Source organism: Homarus americanus, unplaced genomic scaffold, assembly GCF_018991925.1.
Source record: "Homarus americanus isolate GMGI-L3 unplaced genomic scaffold, GMGI_Hamer_2.0 scaffold5589, whole genome shotgun sequence".
In the NCBI taxonomy this organism is placed as follows: domain Eukaryota; kingdom Metazoa; phylum Arthropoda; class Malacostraca; order Decapoda; family Nephropidae; genus Homarus; species Homarus americanus.
In genome coordinates this window covers 7585630-7606429 of record NW_024736650.1, presented here as the reverse complement: position 1 = coordinate 7606429, position 20800 = coordinate 7585630, and the positions used below count along the sequence as shown (strand labels likewise).

Sequence of the window (20800 nt, the reverse complement as noted above, 5' to 3'; positions counted from 1 at the left end):
AACAAGCATAAATCATAACAAGTACAAAGATGTGAGGCAGAAAGCACAAAGTTACAAAACAGGGCATTGTGTATGGTACTAATGTGACAACACTCTTTGTCTTCAGTCTTCAATGGTAACTGTCCTGTCAAAGTTATTTTTATGAATAGGGACTTTTGAGAGGGCAATACACATTTTTTCATTAGTTCGAGAGGTCTGATGTGATATACAGACTGTATAATGAGTCACTCAGTATACAACACAAAGCTACACTTAAGAATCATCATCACAAACATTGTATGGTCATTTTCCATACTTGAGTTGGTTAGCTGCAATTATCTGATGGTAGCTGTTACGTAAATCAAAACAGTATACAAGTTATGTTGGATATAAAAATAATTTATGCTACAAAAGGTAGAGTGAGGAAATCCTACCAGATCGGTGATTGTACCTACTAGTTTCCGTTCTTCCGAAGAAATCTTGCACCTGCCCCTGGACAACATAACGGTACCAGGTTAGGTTATACTCCACAGTGGAGCTGACCTCACAGGACAGAACAGCAGCCTGAGTTGGTATCACTGAGGTATTGACTGGGGCAGCAATCTGTGGGGGTGGTTCTGTAGGGGTAGGAGACAACTAGCTACAGCAGGAGACAGACAGCTACAGTGAGGTAAGTTACTGAGAAATAAGATTCACAGCAAACACCAATTATGGAACTTGAAGAGAAAATTGGTTAAGATTTGAGAAACAAACAAAAAACTACAAAGAAAATGTGTATTAACTAAAGAATACATTACACTGACAAATTAAAAGAATAAACTTTCATCAAGTTTTGTTAGATATTGTACCATTATTTCTGTTGTTGAATACAGTAATGTCTACAACAATGAGTACAGGTCAAGACCCTCAAGTCTGGGACCCTTAGGATCAACACTTAATTTGTTTTGATGATTTCACAATATCCTGGGTCCTGGGTCATCCATGTTGCCCTCTGCCTCGAGTTTTGCTTCCTTTCACACAAACACATCTGAACGTTTGTTTTACTTCTTAAATAACAAGATAAAGAAAACATCATTAAATGCTAACAATACTTTGAATAAAAAAATAATTAAATATACTTATAAAAATTGAGAGTTGCACCTGGTAGCAGATGTTTTGTGAAATAAATAGTGAAACAAATATAAAATAATAAAAATAATAATATACCTGTACTGTTTTTCAATCCATTTCAAAAAAAATCTGCTACCATATACACTGTTCACTTCAGGATGGTAGCAGCGTTGAGTGTTAGTGTTACAGACAACGCATCCTCTAGCCTTCAAAACCCCATGTCAGTACCATCACCAGCACTGTGTCATGATGGTATAATATTGTAGGATCTCATGTGACGCCAAGAAGCACCAGGCATAAGTTACCTTGAATCTTTGGTTTAATTTTACCAATATATATTTCTAAAGCAAAACAAACATTCAACTGAGTTTGTGTGTGAGTAGAAGCAAAACTTCACATAGCCAGAAAATATAATGTCCAATTTCAGAGAATCTCTGGCTTCCTGAGGTCCAGTTTCGAGGGTCTCTACTGTACCTTCTAAAACCAAACTTGCCGTGATATATTTGGTAACATGATTAATAGTTAACATTATACTCTCACTAGAAGACTAAACACCAAGAAGTAGATTACTATGAAAATTAAAAAGTTATCAAAGGTCTGCTAACATACCAAAAGAGGTCATATGGAGGAGAGTGTGTGAAACAATGGCTCTTGAGAAAACTATACACTTCTTTACTCACCCTTCATGTCGAGGAAGATGCTTGAAGAGGCACTACCGGCGATGTTCGTAGCTACACACGTATAACGCCCCTCATCCTCTCTGGTGGGAGACTCCACTACGTGTGCCACTTCTGCTGACTGACTGTTGACCAAGAGACATTAACAGAGCTTATATGAACCCTAGTGAATATACATGAAGTCTAAAAGAATAGGTGTTTATCTCAAGACGTTTATAAGGACATGAAATATAATCTCCCCAAGGATAGATTCATCAGAGTAATATGGCTATGGAGGAAAACACATTAAATTATAGTACTCAGAATTAAACAGTGATGAAAATATATAATAGAGCATTTCAAAGTATAAGAACAAGAGACTGTATCAAGGATGGTTTGTGTTAGGGAGTTGATGATTAATGGATAATGAATTAAAATAATAGTAGATACAGCATTTGTAAGTGGCAGCGAAGGACAGAGTGGGGTCAGGCTAAAGCTATTCTGACATCTATAGGTTCAGGTCTTAGTCAGTTGCATTTTATATTTACAGCTTTTACAATTAAAATTTGAGCCATTTTCTTGACTTTTAAATTATAATCAGGTTCTTGTTAACAAAAACTTGTATACTGTATTTCATTGTTGGGTCACCTGAAGACTGCATAATCCAATATATTTGTGCATACTTTATTGAATATATTATGTATATTCAGGTCTATTATTTCCAAAACTTGTAAAATTTCTGAATCGGGTTAATTTCCATTCTCAAGCATAACACATACAGGGACGTACTCAATATATTATCTATCTGTATCTACAAAGTATACTGTACTCCTAAATAGTACTTGTACTCTCAGTGACTCACGGGTAAGTTTGTGAAGGGCTGAGTTCTACGCCGCCTTTCTGCCACGAGAGAGTAAACGGCACGAGGGTCTTAACGTGACAGGAAATAATGGCAGGCTCGTCGAAGTACCCATGAGCTCGTTCAGCCGATACAACCTCTGGAGCAACTGTGGTAAAAAGTCAACAATTAATGATGAAGAATATGAAAATAAAAAGTAGTAATATCCAAATATATTGCCTTCATAAATACTACTTGAGGCCAATATTATCTTTCCTCACAAAATCAGATAAAGAATAAAGATCGAAATTAAACCACAAGCTATCACATCCATTTTAGGTAGCTCCACTAAATTACCATGAATAAAATAATGAAGAACTAATAATAAATAATCAAGAAGAAAAAAAAACACTTTAATTTTTCATTCTCCGACATTCATCAGGTGTAACTCACAAGGAAGCTGAGAGGATATTGCCGTTGGGGAAAACCTCTCAAACTCGTAACCGTGTTCGTCTCGTCCAAAGATCTGAAAGGGTTTAATAATAAGAGTACAAGTATATTATAGAGATGTTAAAGGCCTTCAAGACTGGTTATGAGAGGAGGTTAAGTGTTAAACTCTCATACAACTGGTTTGTTTTATTTTCTGTCATATTTATTTTAGTTTAACCTTTTACCATTAATTACCTATGGTGCCATATGACCTTAGGTATTGTGGTGCTAAGTCAGTATTCATAAACATTCAATCTCTCATACAAGGTAGATGAAAGGCCCAAACATGTCAAATTAGAATAAACTAAAGAAAGATGAACTGTAATGTGTGTTTTAAGTTCAAGTTCGTATAATGAAGGAGATTCAATAATGGCTTTTAAGTTTATATCATTTCCTATTCTTTCAAAACTTAATCCAGATAACACATGTCTTCAATTGATACCAACAACATTTACTGACCTTAATGTTGAAAGGTTCATTAGGGGCAAGGAAGGACGTGCCATTGTAAACAGGTTGTGGACCCGGCAGGCGATAGAGGGGTAAGTCTTCAAGGATATCACCTTTGAGGGATACCATCTGCAGGCGATATATGTCTCCAAATTCTGTTATGTCTGCTGGCTTAACGACCACATACGATGAACCACCTGACAACAAACAACAATTAGAAGATAAACATATACAGTATACCACTCTCTACACTCATATATTTTTATTACTTATGTCATCTAAAGACAAAACAAATTCCAATGCTTAAGATTTCCATCATATTATTTTGATTATCTTTTACTGCTTGAACATTATTTTTCATATAACTTGAGTTTGTAGCCAATGCCAGAAATATTTGTTCAGGGTTTTGTCTTTAATATTTCCTTACTGTAATATGTGGATGATAAAGTTGCATTGGTATATTACTGTATTATTATTATTATTATTATTATTATTATTATTATTATTATTATTATTATTATTTAGCATTTCATTATTACCCCTAACACAATGATGGCATATAGTAAAAGGGACAGAAAAGCTTGCTAAGTGTCTCATACATGCCTCACCTTTCATGGGCCTGTGGTAAGTCTCCTTGAAATTAACGGTGGGCTCAAGAGAAAACCCGTAATCAAAACTGAGAGAGGAAAGTCCAGTCGCCCGGACGGTGTACTTGCTTTCACTGCCCACCGAGATGTTATACCGACCTGCAGGTAACAGAAAACAGTACAGTAAATAGCAACTGTGATGTTTGGTAGTGTCATCGTTCCCATGTCTGTCTCGGGCCAGAACTCGAAACTGTGACATTGTGCTGAGATACATGTGGTACCGCTGTCCCATCAACACTCCAATTTGAGGTGAATATTATTTTTTGGGGAGGGAAATGTTCTGGGATGTATCTCAATTTATAGCATGGGTGTCTATGGGAAATTTATGTCATTAGTGTATAAAGAGTGAATTGGATTAGTAGTGGAGCATACAAGGATGGTGTTGAAAAGAAGAAGAGATTGTTCCACCACCAACAATAGAAACGGAACAACCAGATATAAATGAAGATGAGAAAACAGAATGTGGTAAGACAACTAAAGAGGAAACCCTAGAGATCAGAGCCATGTCAGACCCTATTTACAGGCTTTTGTAATAAAAAAATCTCTCAGAGGATGGCCAAAGATTAGTGGTAATGGAGAAGTGTGAAGACCTGAAGAGACAGTTAACATCAGAGCTGCAGGATGATACTGACGATGAATTAGAAAGGTGACAGATGGCACAGAATGGTCACCCTTCTTTAGTGATGTGCTAAACTAATATAAGTTACCAGGATACAGGAATTTTTTAGTTTTAAGACAAAGATGACACATAAATAAACATTGGAAAATAGTACACACAGAGGTATACAGTACAGTACACTCAGAAGGAGTATACAGAATAGTACAACTCAAGAGCCTTAATTGTGTGCAAAGAGAGAGAAAACCTTTATGAACTTAGTGTAATGATATTTCAGAAGGTGCATTACTCCCCAAACATTAAAAATATATATTTAACCCTGACACAAGACAGGTCTAGACAATCTCACCAGACATTATAAGGCTGAGGAATGAGGGTACAGGCAAGTGGGTGAAGGAGGAGTCAGTGGAGGTGGTGGTGGTAGAGTACTTACCTGGCGGTGGTTCTTTTACTCCTACAATCTTCACATTCTCCAAGGCCAGTAAGTTCTCCACTCCTGTATTCTGGCTGACATCTTCCCCTTCTGGACCATAAATCTAAAACAATATCCACATTAAGCAAGAATATTAATGTAGTCTACAAGTACTATATTGTATTGTATTTTCAAACTTTAGAATTCAACTTAGATTAGCATAAATTAACTACTGTATTCTTGCATAGTGGAGAGGACAGTCAAATCCCTCCACAACATGAAATCAACCATAAGTGTCTGAGAAAATGGGAAATTGCTCAGCCACGTTCAGCTTCGGCGTTGTGTAGATATACGCTATTCCTCTCCATAACCTTTCAACCGAATGCAACTAAAATTAAGTTATGATTTGTGAAAATTTTTTATGAAATGGTAGAATTAGTGAAGGGAAAATTGTTGTGTAATAAGAAAGTTTTGTGAGGTGAGGAGAAGTGTTGTGAGGTGAGGAGGAAGTGTTGTGAAGTGAGGGGGAAGTGCTGTGAGGTGAGGGGGGGGAAGTGTTGTGAGGCAGTCAGTTTATTCTTTGTTACGACCTACAGTGTCCAGTGTAGAAAAGTGCTTATCTCTCCTCTGTAATAAAACATGAACAACCATTACTGTAATATCTGTACCAGTCTCACCTGAATCTTGGGCTTCTCCCCTGAGACGGAGATGGTAAAGTGCTTGAGTGTCCGGTCAACCAAGAGTGGTAAATTTTCCTCTCCTGGGCCCTCGCTCTCACGGTCGATGGACAAAAGATTTACCTTTCGGGATTCCAACGATAATCTTACAAAATTCAAAACCTGGTGAGTTAGGAGAAAGAGAGATTAATGAATTAGATAAAAGATGTTCAAGAAGTAACAATACACTTGGTACACAAATCAAGTCTACTGATAAACTTACTTCAAATCTAAAGCTAGAAAATAATACAAAACCTAAAGGTGGTAAAGATCATTATACAGTATAAATATATAAAGAGTTCTGTGATTAATTAAATGATAGATCAGTTTATTATAAGTATCAAATACAAAATATGTCATTAATGGCACGTTAGGGGATAGAGTAATGCTGTAGAACCTTAATATTTGTAGGGGTTACGGTAGATTCTTGAAAAACTTAGTGAATGCAGAATCCACCCTAGATTAATGGGAAAAATGGTTTAGGTTCCTGGTAAGACTGAACATAAGGGAGGAAGGATATAACACCACTCACCAGGTAGCCCTCACATGAATAATATATATATACTGTACCTCTTTCACATCACTCTTATCCAAGTGGAAGATCTGGCCCGAGGAGGTAGAGGCAATAGTCTCGAAGGCCTGGTAACCTGGGTGGGTGTGGTTACCGCAATCACCAGTCATTACGAACACCACCTGTCGTACAGTTAAGGTCATGGTATAATAAATCACACCTCCTACACTGTTCTCTTAAGTTACTGTACAATACACGAAAATCACAAGATGAATGTTAGTGATGCATCTAAGAATATTAACCTAATTTCATGTTTTAACACCTCATAGCCAAATTTTTACTGTATCATATGTTAGTTAAGACATAATAATAGTCTCATATGTACTTCCAATACATTATATATAAGTAGTTACTGTACACATATAAGTGAGGTACAGTTACACATACATCCATATTCCCAGGCATTAAAACACTAGACTGTACTGTAAGTCTGTTGTATTAATAACTGACCTGAGACTGTTTCTTCTGTATTAGTCTTAGTACATCATCTAATAGGTAGAAGTCCTTAGCACGAGCATCAGTGAAGACGTAGACGTAAGACGATGGGAGACTAACTTCTAGGGCCATCTTGATCGCCCTGACAGCCATCTCGGGACAGTCGCCACCACCAAAAATGAACGACTTCTTTAGTGACTCCTGAAATTCTTGTGGATCAGCTGTGACAGTCATGGGTCCCACCTCTGTAAATATAAGAATTATAGTATTTTACTGATCATATAATGTTCTGGTGAGTCATTCCCTTTTTACTATTGTTCAGCAGTCGTTCTCATCTTACTGGTCATGTCATTCTGTAGGTAGTAGGCAGCTATCAAACAGGGAGGTACTACCGCCTGGGAAGATATTGGAAGCATAATGTGTTGTCTAATGGTAGACCCTGCTGCTATATGGCATCACGAAAATTGTGACCAAGTCCCAGGTTGCTGATCTGACTTTCTGCCTCATTTACACACAATTGCAGGGTCTCAATTGTTTCTCTTACTTGGACAACACAACATACATATATTGCTTCTCACTTATGATCTTTTTTTCATTTTTGTATTTCTTTATTATTATTATTATTATTATTATTATTATTATTATTATATTATTATTATTATTATATTATTATTATTATTATTATTACAGTGTTGTTATTATTATTATAATTATTATTTTATTTTCAATTTTTTATTTTTTATTATAATTTCATCTACAGTACTATGAATTATTATTATTATTATCATTAATATTATTATTACTACTACAGGCCCCGATGTGGGTCAGTGACCTGTGCCCGGGTGGGCTAATCCCCGTAAAAAAAAAAAAAAAATCACCGATCATACCGTGTTCAGCAGAGGTGAATGGAGGATTTCTGAAAGTGTATATTACAAAAAAGTTAAGACAATTCATCCATCATCTGAAACAAAATCATACAACTTGGCAGAAAAACTTTGGGATGGGTTGTTTCTAAGCCAGGAGGGTTTCTCGTCTCATTCCCTAAAAAATCTTGTTAGGATCAGCATAGAGAATTTCTACAGCCATTCCCCTGGCTCATATGTCAGTGTGGTTCACATTTTCTCCACATGTCTTTACCGATCTGTTTAGCCACAATGTGACCAACAACAAGACAAGTAAAATGATGCAGATGTAAGTCGTACGAATAGCCAAGTATGAAACCAAAGGATGTGTGCAATAAGTGGACTGACTTTCCATACTGCTACACAACTACCACCCTCCAGCAGACACCTGAGGAAGTCTTGGTAGTAGAAACGGCAGTGTAAGAGTCGACCTACGCTGTGCTCGTAATGGGGATGTCACATTGGGTAAATTTCAGCATCCCTCGGGAGAATAAGGTGATGCTGTCGTTTTTTTTCTTCAGATTTTACATCTGAAAACTGAGAGCTGAGGAAAACATAAAGGACGGGAGATCTCTGGCACGTTTTGACTGCATTTCAGCTCCAACTGAGGAGCTTTGTATAAGTGCTGTAAATATTGGTCCTAATGGACAATATGTCAAAACTCCTACAGTAGTTGGTAGGGATTGAAGATTACACACAAAACAACACCTTATACATACTTAAATTAATAAGTGGCAAAGCTACTAGTTTGCTGAAGGGATCGTTGGCTGATCTAAGTGTCATACAGTATATTGTGTCGTGGTGACTCCCTTACCAGGTCCCAGGATCACACTACACTACCCGTCTCAACTTAAGGCACCCATAAAAAAACAAGCAAAACAACTACCACACGCTCGCTGCCCCTTCACCCACCCACCTCTGCTACTACTATACTTTACAACTTGGAATCGGGTTTGACGATCATCCAGCGATGACAGAATCATTTTAATTGAATTACCTTCTTCACATACACAAACACTGGCCCCTCACCTAGCCACCCAAACAACTACTACTACACACACACACAGGCATGTATATGCCCCCCCCCCCACACCTACACACGGACTGCCCCCAAACACACAGTATATTGTTTTTAATTTTAAAGGACCTGTGCACGAATGTCAAATAATGAGTAAAGTGCAAATAAACCACCGTCACCTGATATTCAATATTTTAAATACAGTAATTTTAAGGAATTGCTGTACAGTACAAGCCAATATGGTTCCTTCGCAGCTGCTAGTGTGAGTGATATCATTAACATGCACGAGGCAGGAAGTGGTGGTGTCAGGTTGGCGTGTGGCGAAGGAAGGATGCAGTTCTGCTGGCTTCGTGTATCTGAATCCCCCACTGTGGATAAAAAAAATATCAGGGAGAGCATCAGTTACAGCTCCCACTTAATATATCAGTAATTACTCTCACAGAATAATTAAAAATTAAAATTAAAAGCTCGCACTGTACTGTAAATCTGTTGGCCATGCACCACCTCGTGAGTAATTCTTCCCAAGACAGGTGCCATGCCTAATAATAATCAGAGAAGTAAAAATGAATCAAAAACTGTTACCGGATTCAGTGTCAGGAAGGGAACATTTACGCTCGTCGTCTTCCTGGATCTTAATAAGGCTTGAGAGCTCCATGTTTGAGGAAGTTGTGTTTACTAAGCCAACAGCTGAACCCCAGGAGTAACGTGGCTGGCAGCCGGCCGTTTGTTTACACACGGGAGAGGGGCACGAGGCTCACCAGCCCCACGATAACTGAGACTATACGAAGCAAGTTGTTCAACTTATATATATATATATATATATATATATATATATATATATATATATATATATATATATATATATATATATATATATATATATATATATGAGAGTAATACGGTCTGACTGTTTACTCGAGACTGGGACTGGTACAGCAAGTTCGATAATATGGTAACACCGTAACACTATTACATTCTGTACAGATGGAAGATGAACAGCTGTAACTAAAATGATAAAAAAATTCACTACGGGTAGACCAATACAACAGTCGCCTTCGAAATACCCCCTGACAAGACTATCAAGTAAATGGAGGGATCATACACAGGCCACTGACCTTTCCTCGGTGTGACCACCTCTAGTTTGAGCGGCAAGACAAAAGGTCTCCCTTCCAAAACTAGCCCACCCGATCAACTTATGAAGGCAATTCAAATAAAGTTTTAAAAACTCGCGCCTTGGCTACATATGAGAATCTGTGACTCAGATGTGAGTACTACGCCCTGGCAGGTGGACCATAACACCGTAAAAACGATTTTTTACAGGTAAACTTCAGGTTAACTTCTCTCATACCATAAGTGCATCCATAAAAATTAACTGCATCACACCTACTTCACTCCCCAAGACTTGCGGCGCGTGGCTTGTAGGGGTCTAACAAGCCCTTGAGGATTTCCTCAGAGCCACGAGGGAGTACGTCAGGTGCTCGAGGGGTCCTTGGGGTAGAGCACTTGAGACGAGGCAAGACAGGTCCCGGTAAGGACAGAGAGAGGTGGAGGTCATCCCACCTCCGCTTGGATACACCCCGGGAGGAGGCTGGTCGCCAGCACACACCGCTACTCTCACTACTCTTGCATCAACCTTGTCGTACCACATTTAAAGATACCGGAACAATGTCAACACATCACATACTATACAAAGTGACACGTCACATACAATATGTCAGTGAAAAGTCATATACGAAACATCAAATACTGACACACTACACGCAGGAAAATATCACGCACATCAACATGTCACACTATACTGTAACATCACGTCACACTCAGGTTGCGGCAGGGACGCAGGAGACAGAGATTTGTAGGATCAGAACAGGTCAAGTAGCAGCCAGGGGATCTGCAGAAGTGTTGAAAGGATAACAGCCAGTACTGACACAGGAGAGAAGGAAAGCAAACATCGTCCCTTGCGCAGGAACACATGACAACATTAATTTTAGGAAAACTTGTGCGTTTCATAAGCCCAGCTCACACGGCAATGTAGATAAACAGTACTGGACCAGGAATTCCTGAAAGCAGAAGAGAGAAGATTGATGAAAAGGAGGGATGGACTCTGGTGGATCATACAAGGGAAAGTAATGAAGACTGTGAAGGTAAGTATATCAGTGCAGAACCAGATGAATGAACAAGTGGGAACAGCTAGTGTCGCGATCCCAATATCCTTTATACTTGGGGAGTGAATCCTACCCCAAGTTATTAACAAATAAAGGAACAAATAGGGAACACGGCAATAATTATCCTCACCAAAAACCTACTCAACTAAATGTACTTGAAAAAGTAAGAACAGTTGAAATAAGTGAATCACAAAAGGGAAGATAATTAATTAATTCAATTTATGTTCTAAAGGGAGTAATGACTAGCAAACATGAATTTAAGGGAATAAGTAAGTGTATAATAAAATAAGAGTGATGCCGGAAGGGCGAAAATATGCTGTAAGGAGTTAGACCAAACAAATATTACTTAACATTACTATATTACACAAGACATACGAAATATATATATACAACAATCACTACAAAATGATTATCCCTACCAAACAGGAGATACCTTACCACCAGGATCCCTTCCTAGGCCTAACTAAACGTGTCACTAATACCTGATACCCCTAGGGCATTGCAGAAGACTGGATAAAGCACTAGACAAGGGTCAAGGCTAGAGAACGAATGGACACGTCTAACCTATGCCACGGGTTTTTCGCTACTGGGGAGCGTGGGCACGCCGAGGAGCGCGTCTCATCTCACGTGATTCAGGACATTTGCTGGATATTTTATATAATTAATTAATACTCTCTTGATTTGAACTTAACAGAGTAAGACAATGATGCATATAAATTACATACATAAATATACAATTAACCTAAGTAACTAAGAACAATAATAATATAATAAGTACAATTAACAATTTATTAATAGCTTGTATGAAACGTAGGCGTGAACATATGCCTCACGCTATGCGAGTTCCCGAGCGCTCAGGCACGTGACACCCCAGCGAATTGAATTTTTTAATTGAAATGAAACAGTTTATTTAGCCAGAAAAATACAGATACTGAGTGGATAATAATAACAATATTAACATGGCTGAGGCAGTTGAGAACCTGAGCTCTCTTGTAGACACCTGATATATACTATACATTTATCTCAAGGAAGTATTATGTAACATTTAGTAACATCTGGAATAGTACAATAGCATGGTGGTAATAAGAACTTAAAGGAAGGGAGCGTAGTCTTTGCTCGGATGGGTGGGGGTAAGTTGTTCCATACCTTCACACCGTGATATTTTATGGAGGTCTGGGACTGAGAGGAGCGCATGGGGGGTGGTCTTAGTAGCTCTGGGTGCCTTAAGTTGTATCTCTGATTATTCCGGAACTGGAAATAATTATTGTCAAGCGCTGCGACCTCTCACGCTTGAGGTGTTCAGTGTGTAAATAACTATATATCTGACCACACCCCACACAACACGATGAATATCAAGACAAGTCAGAGTGTAGAAGGGCCAAAAAAAAGAGTTTTAGAAGCCGACTGCAAACAAAACCAAAGACACGTGTGAGAGTTATCAGATCTGAAACTTGAAGATGGCAACTATGCGGAGTCAGATCAGTGCAAGGCGGTGTTAAATAGATTATTTTCCTCTGTCTTCACAAGAACTCTTGAGAAAAACGATTTGACACAACACCAACATACACAGTTCTCAGAAGAGTGTAAACCAAACTGTCAAAGCGTAAGGTGACTCTGGTAGTGTGAAAGTGTGCATCTTAATGTTGATGGACGAACTCGCAGTCTTTTAAAATCCTAGGGTTGGGAAGTCTTTTTAAAACACCATATTAATATAAATCTCCCTAAATTCACTATTATCGGGTACAGTATGACTGTGACTCCCGTGACGGTGAAACATGATACATAGGACACGAGGGGGTAGGGGTACCCAAGTCACAGTGGGTCCTTAGAGTACTATGACCTACTAACACCATTGGCGCGAGTGTTTTGTATGGTGCGAAATAAAAAACTAGGTCGAGGTCTCACTCAAGGGCGATGTTATGAAAGACCCTCCTCTTAACCCAATATCCATTTCATTTCCTACTAGATTTCTTCCGTTTTCTCCTTTCTTTTATCCAATCAATCTTTGTTTATATTGTCTCCATCCCTACTTCATTAATATTTTCTCTCTCCACTCTCCCTCCCTCCATTCCTATTTATTCATTCTTTCCTCCACAATCCCTGCAACCTCTCTTGCCTTTTTCCTTTCTACGTCAACCTCCAGTTCCCTCCAGTTCTTTTCGTCAAGATCTCTACCACCCTTCTGGCCATCTGTAACTCCTCTCCTCTGATTCATTGATTGATATTTATACAGTAAATTCGTCATACAAGTTTACAATTGGTTTGACATGTGTATAGACAACGCAGGTAAACAGTGTACATAGACAGTACAGGTACACAAACAATGGTAAACAGTAAGGCAATGTATAGCCAACAAAGCCATCTGTCTTTCCTTTGCTCCTCCTCCCACAAGATGCTTTCCTCGTGTGTTTCCCCAGCATGAAGTGTCAGTAATACTTCACTCCAAGAAAACCCACATTACTTAACGAGCACGGGTGTGTGTTACTTAAGTGTTATCTCTGCCTGCTCCCCGCTGGCCACACACAGTTCTGTCATGGATCGTTTTATGCAACATCTGTGAACAACTCTGCTGGTCCCGTATCGGCCTCTTTAGTCACCTCAAAACTCAACCAATTAAGGTGACATCTCTAATATCTCATATCATTGTATCATTGCTGGATGATCGTCGTTACTCGATTCCGAGCTTTCATATTAGAAGTCGGAAAATACTACTGAGTAGGCAGTTATGATTTGTCTTGAATATACTTTACACTTTACTTGGTTTTATTATAGTTTATATTTTATTGTAAAAATCAAACTCTGTATTTGGAAATTCCAAACTATATCACTTATAGTGTTGTCGATTCAGTAAATGGAATAGGGAATTTCCGAAGTTATATAAAGATGATGTTCCTGAGAACTTTATTATCATTATTATATAATACGGTGTGTGTGTGTGTACGACCTACAGTAAATACATAAATTTAATATGTACAGTGTAGCACTGTACTGTAGGTATTCAATTACCTCAGCCAGACCCCAATGTTTACTCTCGCCATGTCAGACTTGAGAAGGGAGGAGCCTTTGCGCGAATTAAAACAACAATCACTGAACTAAGACTTACTTTAACATGATCACTGACCATTAACGAACTTTCGTCGGTTTCTTTTAAAATGAAGCTTTTTTCAGTTATCGTTTGGGATAAATATTCTGTAATGACCACTCACGGAACACTCGAAAATGTTTTATAGTTTGTTCACGATTTTACACGAATATGACATCATTTCCAACGGAAATGTATACGGAAATGATGGTCATATTCCTGTAAAATCTGTTCATGTTACATTAAGTCATAGCTTAGTATTATATAATAATGATAATAAAGTTCTCAGGAACATCATCTTTATACAACTCTTCGGATATTTGATGATACGAGTTATTAGGGATGTCACCTACTTACTAATACTTCTTTGCTGTATCCCCTATTATAAACAGTGGGGTAAAACGCAAAAACGACTCTCAAATATCAGTATACTACTGTACATGTCTAACTTAACTAGAGAAACCAGAAAGATCTGATTTAGATTACAGTATTCTTAGTATTTTTTGCTCCATCTCCCCATAAAGTTCTGTAAATGGTCACTGCAAAATAATAACCATCGTTTAATTAATTCCTTAATGGGCGCGGAGGTCAAGTGTTTTTGGAAACGTTCAAAGTTAACGCCTGGTTACTAGTTCCAGTTCTGCGATAATATACAGTAATTCTGTAAGAAACTTTTCACCATAACACATTGTATAATCCACGCGCACTTATTATAAACATTTACCGCAAACCTAAACTGGGAACAATAATGAGATAAACCTACAATGTATAATAAAGACAAATGCTAGACTTTACCTGGGTCGTGGAAAGGGACGAAGACATAGTTGTGGATGGGTCGTTCAAACTTTTCCAGTACAGTGTTGAGGATCTTGCCAGCACCGTCGATCACCTGCCGCAAATCATCGGACATGGAACCCGTGGTGTCGAACACGAAGGCCAGGGTGGCAGCGCCCTCTTCCACAGGGTCTCTGGAACCCAGATCGATGTACCCTCGGGAGAACTTGGCGCCCAGCTTTGGCGATGAAAGCAGCCTAGTCGAGGACGCTGTTTTTATCTTTTCCAAAATTTCTTTACTATCCGCTGATGCAGAGTCATATCTGATATTACCTTCGTCATATCTCGCCTCCCGACGAGATTTTTGTGGAATATTGGTATTTTCTAGCGAATTCAGTAAACTCACAGAGTCTTTTTCTCTCTTATTCTGAGTATGCTGATTACCATCATCTGAGTGAACTTGCAATCCCCAGGAAAATCCCAGCAGCAACAGCAGCAGGGCAAACCCTACGTGCTGGTTATTTGTTCTCACTAACATAATTATGAGCTAATCGTACTGGGGTGTATCATAACATTCCTGTATAGAGACATCAAGTTTTAGAAAAGCATGGGGACCTCTGTGGGTGGCGTAAGTGTCGTCCTTACAAGGTATCGTCTCAAGTTGCACTTAATGCTTCTCTGTTTGGACAGCCTGCGGCTCTTACACCACGATCTTACATTCCAGTGTGGATAAACAAACAGTCTGTATACCGATGGATTAGTTTTCATTTACTTAGATGCATTATGTTACGAGACGCCTTGATGACACCCACCCACAAACAGACGCCCTTGCGATATAAGCTCCTTGTATCTTACAACCAAAATAATCTAATTTTATCCTTGTTATAACAAGAGGCTGGAAAAGTATAAGGCAAAGAACAGATTTAGTTATAAATAGAGATGCTGTGTAAGGCTTGGCAGGGCGGCAGCCTGGAGAGTGTTACGCCTTTCAACGCTGCTCCCCGGTAACAACAACCTCAGGGTTGTAGGTACAGTACGTTAAGTTATGACATTAACATACTTGCATTATGGTTTATTTTACGAGTAGTTGTACAAGTAATAATCACGAAGTTGTTTACTGTACGGACGGAATTTGCATGAGATAAATATAACATGATTTTATGACATCACCAGATGCTATGATTTGTACAGACTCAGAGTAAAATTGTGAATATTTTCCCATAAATTCATTATATTAGGTTGTAACGTATCTTGCTTTACTCATACATTCGTAAGTCCACATCAGTTGAGTATCAAAGATTTTGTAGCAAAATCCCGAATAAATTTATATTGTATTATTATAAATGTGCAATCACGGTGAAAGAAAAAAAACATTTGGTCTTACAATTGATATCTGGTTATTGTGAACTCAATGTAAATACGGGATCAAATGATAGGTTCTCTGTTACTGTGGATGATGAGAAGAGGAATGAAAGACTTGAAGAGTGAAGTGTGTGGAGGGTGGCTGAGTTACTAAGAGGAGTACCGGTTTATTATATACTATTAGTATCTGAACGCTAAGGAGTACGTAACTAACTGACAACAGATCATGTATTCGTGATATGACACTACCAAACAACCACACCTCATCTATCATATATATCCATTCACGTCCACCCACCATGAATAACCATCAAATAACAGCAATCCCACACTTTCCCTTTAAAGAGATCAAACAAGAGGCTCTGTGATAACTGTTCAACTTATCCACGATCGGGTAGTTAGTTTCTCACGGTCCACGAAGGTTAGGATGGACGCAACACAATAATTGTTTATCCTTCAGTCTTTCGCGTTTAAATGCCCGTGGAGGTGTGATTAGTAACAAAATAACACACAAAAGGAGAGGAAAGCGAAGTCAGCGGCTCTACAATAATACCATTTCCACTTCTTTTTGCACTGTGGAATTATTATCTGAACGTCTTCAAAGAATGTTGAAACACAATCACAATAATCAGTAAGACATTATTCACAAAAATGCCAAGTAGTTTCTACACACTGTCACAATTTGAACTCGCTGTGTTCACCAACATCATGGAAACAGTCTTGTCACTAATAGCGTCCATTACCTCGACGTATATGATGGCTCACGCGAATAACAAGAAGACAAACTATAAGGCAGACGAGTGGCGAGTGTTTGCAGGGCGTCCCGCCTTGAGGAACACCTTCACCACGAGAGCCTTGGCCTTGACTGAAACTGTCCGTGGCTCCGGCTGGCCCGTGGCTCCTGCCTGGCTGCCCTTCCCACCCTGCCCGATCTTCCCACTTGGCGCCAACTGTGCCGTACCCACATTCGATACCTTTAATGATAAATAAAAAAAATCAATGTATAAACCTTTAATCTAGATACCTATATCTACCAATAAAATATTCTAATAAGTTTTCATGACAAGATATAAGAGGAAGGGCGCTTACCTCAAAATTTACCATGACGCCCAAGGCAGCCAGACGTGGCACCTCTGTAATGTAAACAGAGCATGAAGAAGTAACCAACAATCTGAGCTCGGTCAACCTTTAGACTTGTTATTTTTTCATCAGTTGTCGTTCAGTAGATTAAGTTAACGTCTTCACAACAGGGTGGTTAGATTTCATTGTCTTAATTGCAAAAATTTTTATTTATTCATGTTATTGGCAAAACGGGTAGACTTATAGAAAGACTTTCACTACCTTGACTCTTGTTTCCGAATCAATAATTTGGAGCACAATGACAACAAGAATTAGTAGTGCTCGTTGGGATAAACATTCACGTTATAAATACGTTTGACAAGCTATTCTCTCCATTTGTCTTAAAGTTTAATTAGGTTAATGTAGTTTAATTTAAGTGAGGGGCCGGGTAATTTATCTTACGGTAAATTGGTTAAGTGAGGGGCTATGTATGTCACCAAAAATTTACCCTTGATCCCGGGATGAAATATATGCCGCTTCACGACGAAATTTATATTTTTAAATGGCAAATAAATATTATAAACTACAGCACATTATTACGGAGTATGTTAATATTATTTAACCTCGTCTATAGCTATTTGGATTGACAAGACACTCCAGCAAAAATATATCTACAGTATGAGGTATTTCTTGTCTTCATCTGTGTCTTAATTAGCTCGTAGAGTCGTACTCTTTTCTGCACATTCAGTAACGTCATTTACTTACTGTGTTAATGATCTCACAAGTGACACTGACAGCTAGCTTTCCGTGTTATATATTCACCCCAACAGTCACACGTACTGTAATTTTACGTTTTTTTTTTTGTGAACGTGAGGACAGCTGTTCAGTCCTTACGGCTGATAGACCTATACTGGCGTCGCGCGGTGTCAATATGATTGGCTCTTTACATACGGGGATGCAACATCACCGCCTCATTACCTCCGAGAAAACAAAGCAGTGAGCGCCTAGGTGCCTAATCACCTACCAAACGGATCATTTTCCAAAGAAATGATTAGCATATCAGAACTCACTGATGAAAATATAGTAAGAAAATACACATCAAAATAAATAACGCGTCGACGGGTTAGTCACCGATAATAGTCAATATATAAAACGAAATTGGTGAGATAGAGGTTAATTTGACTTTTATGGAAACCACATCGAATGTTTATGAACCCGCCATACAGGAAGCACTTGACGAGATAGGTAACATGACGGTTTTTGCGCTCCTATTGGGTATAAAACTATGAAAAAAAAAACGATTCAGCCCCGGAAATGATGATACCTGTTGACTGTTTTGTGTCAATATACCTTTAAATCCCACGCAGGCGATGGTGCTCGTTTATTCTACACCCTCTGGCATCCTGTGGAAGGTTTACTATGGTTATTATGGTAACCATGAGTAGTGTAGTCTATCCTGTTACGGTCTTTTTTGGGTTTGTCTTAGTAGCTGTTGGGTTATTTAAGTTTATTATTAATTGAATAAATATGTATAATACTTTAAGAATCTCTCTCTCTTTATATATTATATATATATATATATATATATATATATATATATATATATATATATATATATATATATATATATATATATATATATATATATATATATATACACACATGAATGTATTGCTGAGTATTAGGTTTTATATCTAGAAGTGTAAGTAATAAGAGTGCAGAGGTCTTATTACAACTATATCTTGCGCTAGTCAGGCAGCACCTCGATTATACGGTTCAGTTCTGGTACCCTTATTATAGAATGGATATCAATTCACTGGAGTCGGTGCAGCGAAGAATTACGAAAATGACTCCGGGACTTAGAAACCTTCCATATCAAGATAGGTTAAAGAAACTAAACTTGCATTCCCTAGAAAGACGAAGAGTGCGGGGAGATATGATAGAAGTATTTAAGTGGGTGAAAGGAATCAATAAAGGAGATATAGATAAAGTTCTTATAATATCCGAGCAGGATAGGACTCGTAGCAACGGATTTAAGTTGGATAAGTTTAGGTTTAGGAGGGCGATAGGAAAGAACTGGTTCACGAATAGGGTGGTGGATGAGTGGAACAAGCTTAGCAACTTTGTAGTAAGTGCTGGAACGCTGGAAACTTTCAAAAGGAGGCTAGATAGATTCATGGATGATAGAGTGGTAGTAACTCTCGACAGGAGCTGCTATGCACAGGCCAACCGGCCTATTGCCGACTCCTTATTTTCTTGTTTTTTTATTTTTTATTTGTGAATTTAGAATTATTGTGAGGATAAATTCACGGAGATGTTCATTAGGTCTACTTTCGTAAACCAAGAAAACTACGTATTTTTTCCGCTCTTGTTCTATTCATCTTTCAATAGTCGACCATTAGTATTTTGTTATATGCAGATGGGTGAGATGTTGGCCGCAGGAGTGAGGCGCTTAAAATGTCAAGACCTCCCGTGGTGGCGACCTTCCTGACGTTCACTCCTTTCAGTACAAGATAAGAGGTCAGAGTTAGGAGACCGGGAGCCGAGGGCGAGTGGCAAAAAGTCCGACAAAGAGCCACTGAGGCTGAGACAAAACCCAGGGAAGCTTCCTTGTTAAGACACCGTCAACACACCCATTACAACTCACAGTATTATACAGTTAAAAATATATTCACCAAATCTCAAAACTACTGCTGCTCAAACACTTCAGATAAAATCCTATTTTATGTTCTTCATTACGTTGTGACAAGAGCCACAATATTATAGCTTATGTGTGTGTGTGTGTCACGCCAAGTAGGGATAATTCTTATCTCAAAAATTCAAACGGGTTTCAATATAGGAACTCTTAAACTATTAGTGAATTACATCATTACTAACCTATCCTCCCGTAACTTAAACCTAATTTAGGTATACTGTAGTTTCAATGTAACTTAATTGCATTAAGTATAAGCAATAAAAACAAACACATCTCTATTTGAAAACAAAAAGGTAATGTTTTACAACTTTACCAGACGATTATTTCTATTCAGTGTTATAATAATAAACTGTAGTAACAATAAAGATCACATGCATCCATATTGGGATACAACCGTTTTAATTTATACATTTCGATAATCCAATGTTCTAAAGTGAAATTATGATTATACCAACAATGTAAACTTGCCCCTTTTCGTTTACTTTTTATAATGAAGTAATCATTATTATTCTTGTCTTGACGTCATAAGTAGCTGCATATGGTTGACAGGAAGTGGGGTGCCCCAGACCTGTCTTCCTGTTAGTAGCCTCTCTCTCTCTCTGTTATTTCTAGTTCATAGTTATCCTGTTGTACATTTTGTTTTTGTTTTTAACAGTATAGTACATATAGATCACCCGTAAAAAGAAAAAGAAAAAAAGACCTACATCCTGATTTGGTAACACTGGTGGATGGTGACGTAGGTTTAGACCTCTTCATTAGTCTGATGGCTTACTGCGATTTTTGGTTTTTAACTTCCCTTGTGAACAATACACCACACTCATAAAGCCTAA

At 38.2% G+C, this 20800-nt stretch overlaps 1 protein-coding gene across 3 annotated transcripts in view; it reads right to left on the bottom strand.

Moving 5' to 3' along the window:
* The window catches only part of LOC121872328 (hemicentin-1-like), a 106912-nt gene extending 89800 nt beyond the window's left edge, over positions 1-17112 (bottom strand). Inside the window, exons 1-12 of one of the 3 annotated variants that reach the window (XM_042375056.1) lie at positions 16960-17112; positions 14876-15431; positions 6932-7161; positions 6481-6603; positions 5872-6033; positions 5216-5318; positions 4128-4265; positions 3532-3716; positions 3037-3109; positions 2608-2752; positions 1770-1891; positions 435-596 (exon numbers count right to left, since the gene is read on the bottom strand). In XM_042375056.1, the coding sequence (XP_042230990.1) occupies positions 435-596; positions 1770-1891; positions 2608-2752; positions 3037-3109; positions 3532-3716; positions 4128-4265; positions 5216-5318; positions 5872-6033; positions 6481-6603; positions 6932-7161; positions 14876-15392 (1960 nt within the window). In that variant the 5' untranslated portion in view covers positions 15393-15431; positions 16960-17112. Of the gene's footprint in view, positions 1-430; positions 597-1769; positions 1892-2607; positions 2753-3036; positions 3110-3531; positions 3717-4127; positions 4266-5215; positions 5319-5871; positions 6034-6480; positions 6604-6931; positions 7162-14875; positions 15432-16959 lie in introns of those variants that run through there. The other 2 variants (XM_042375055.1, XM_042375057.1) reach the window with 2 other exon arrangements.
* Positions 17113-20800: the final 3688 nt, after the last annotated feature.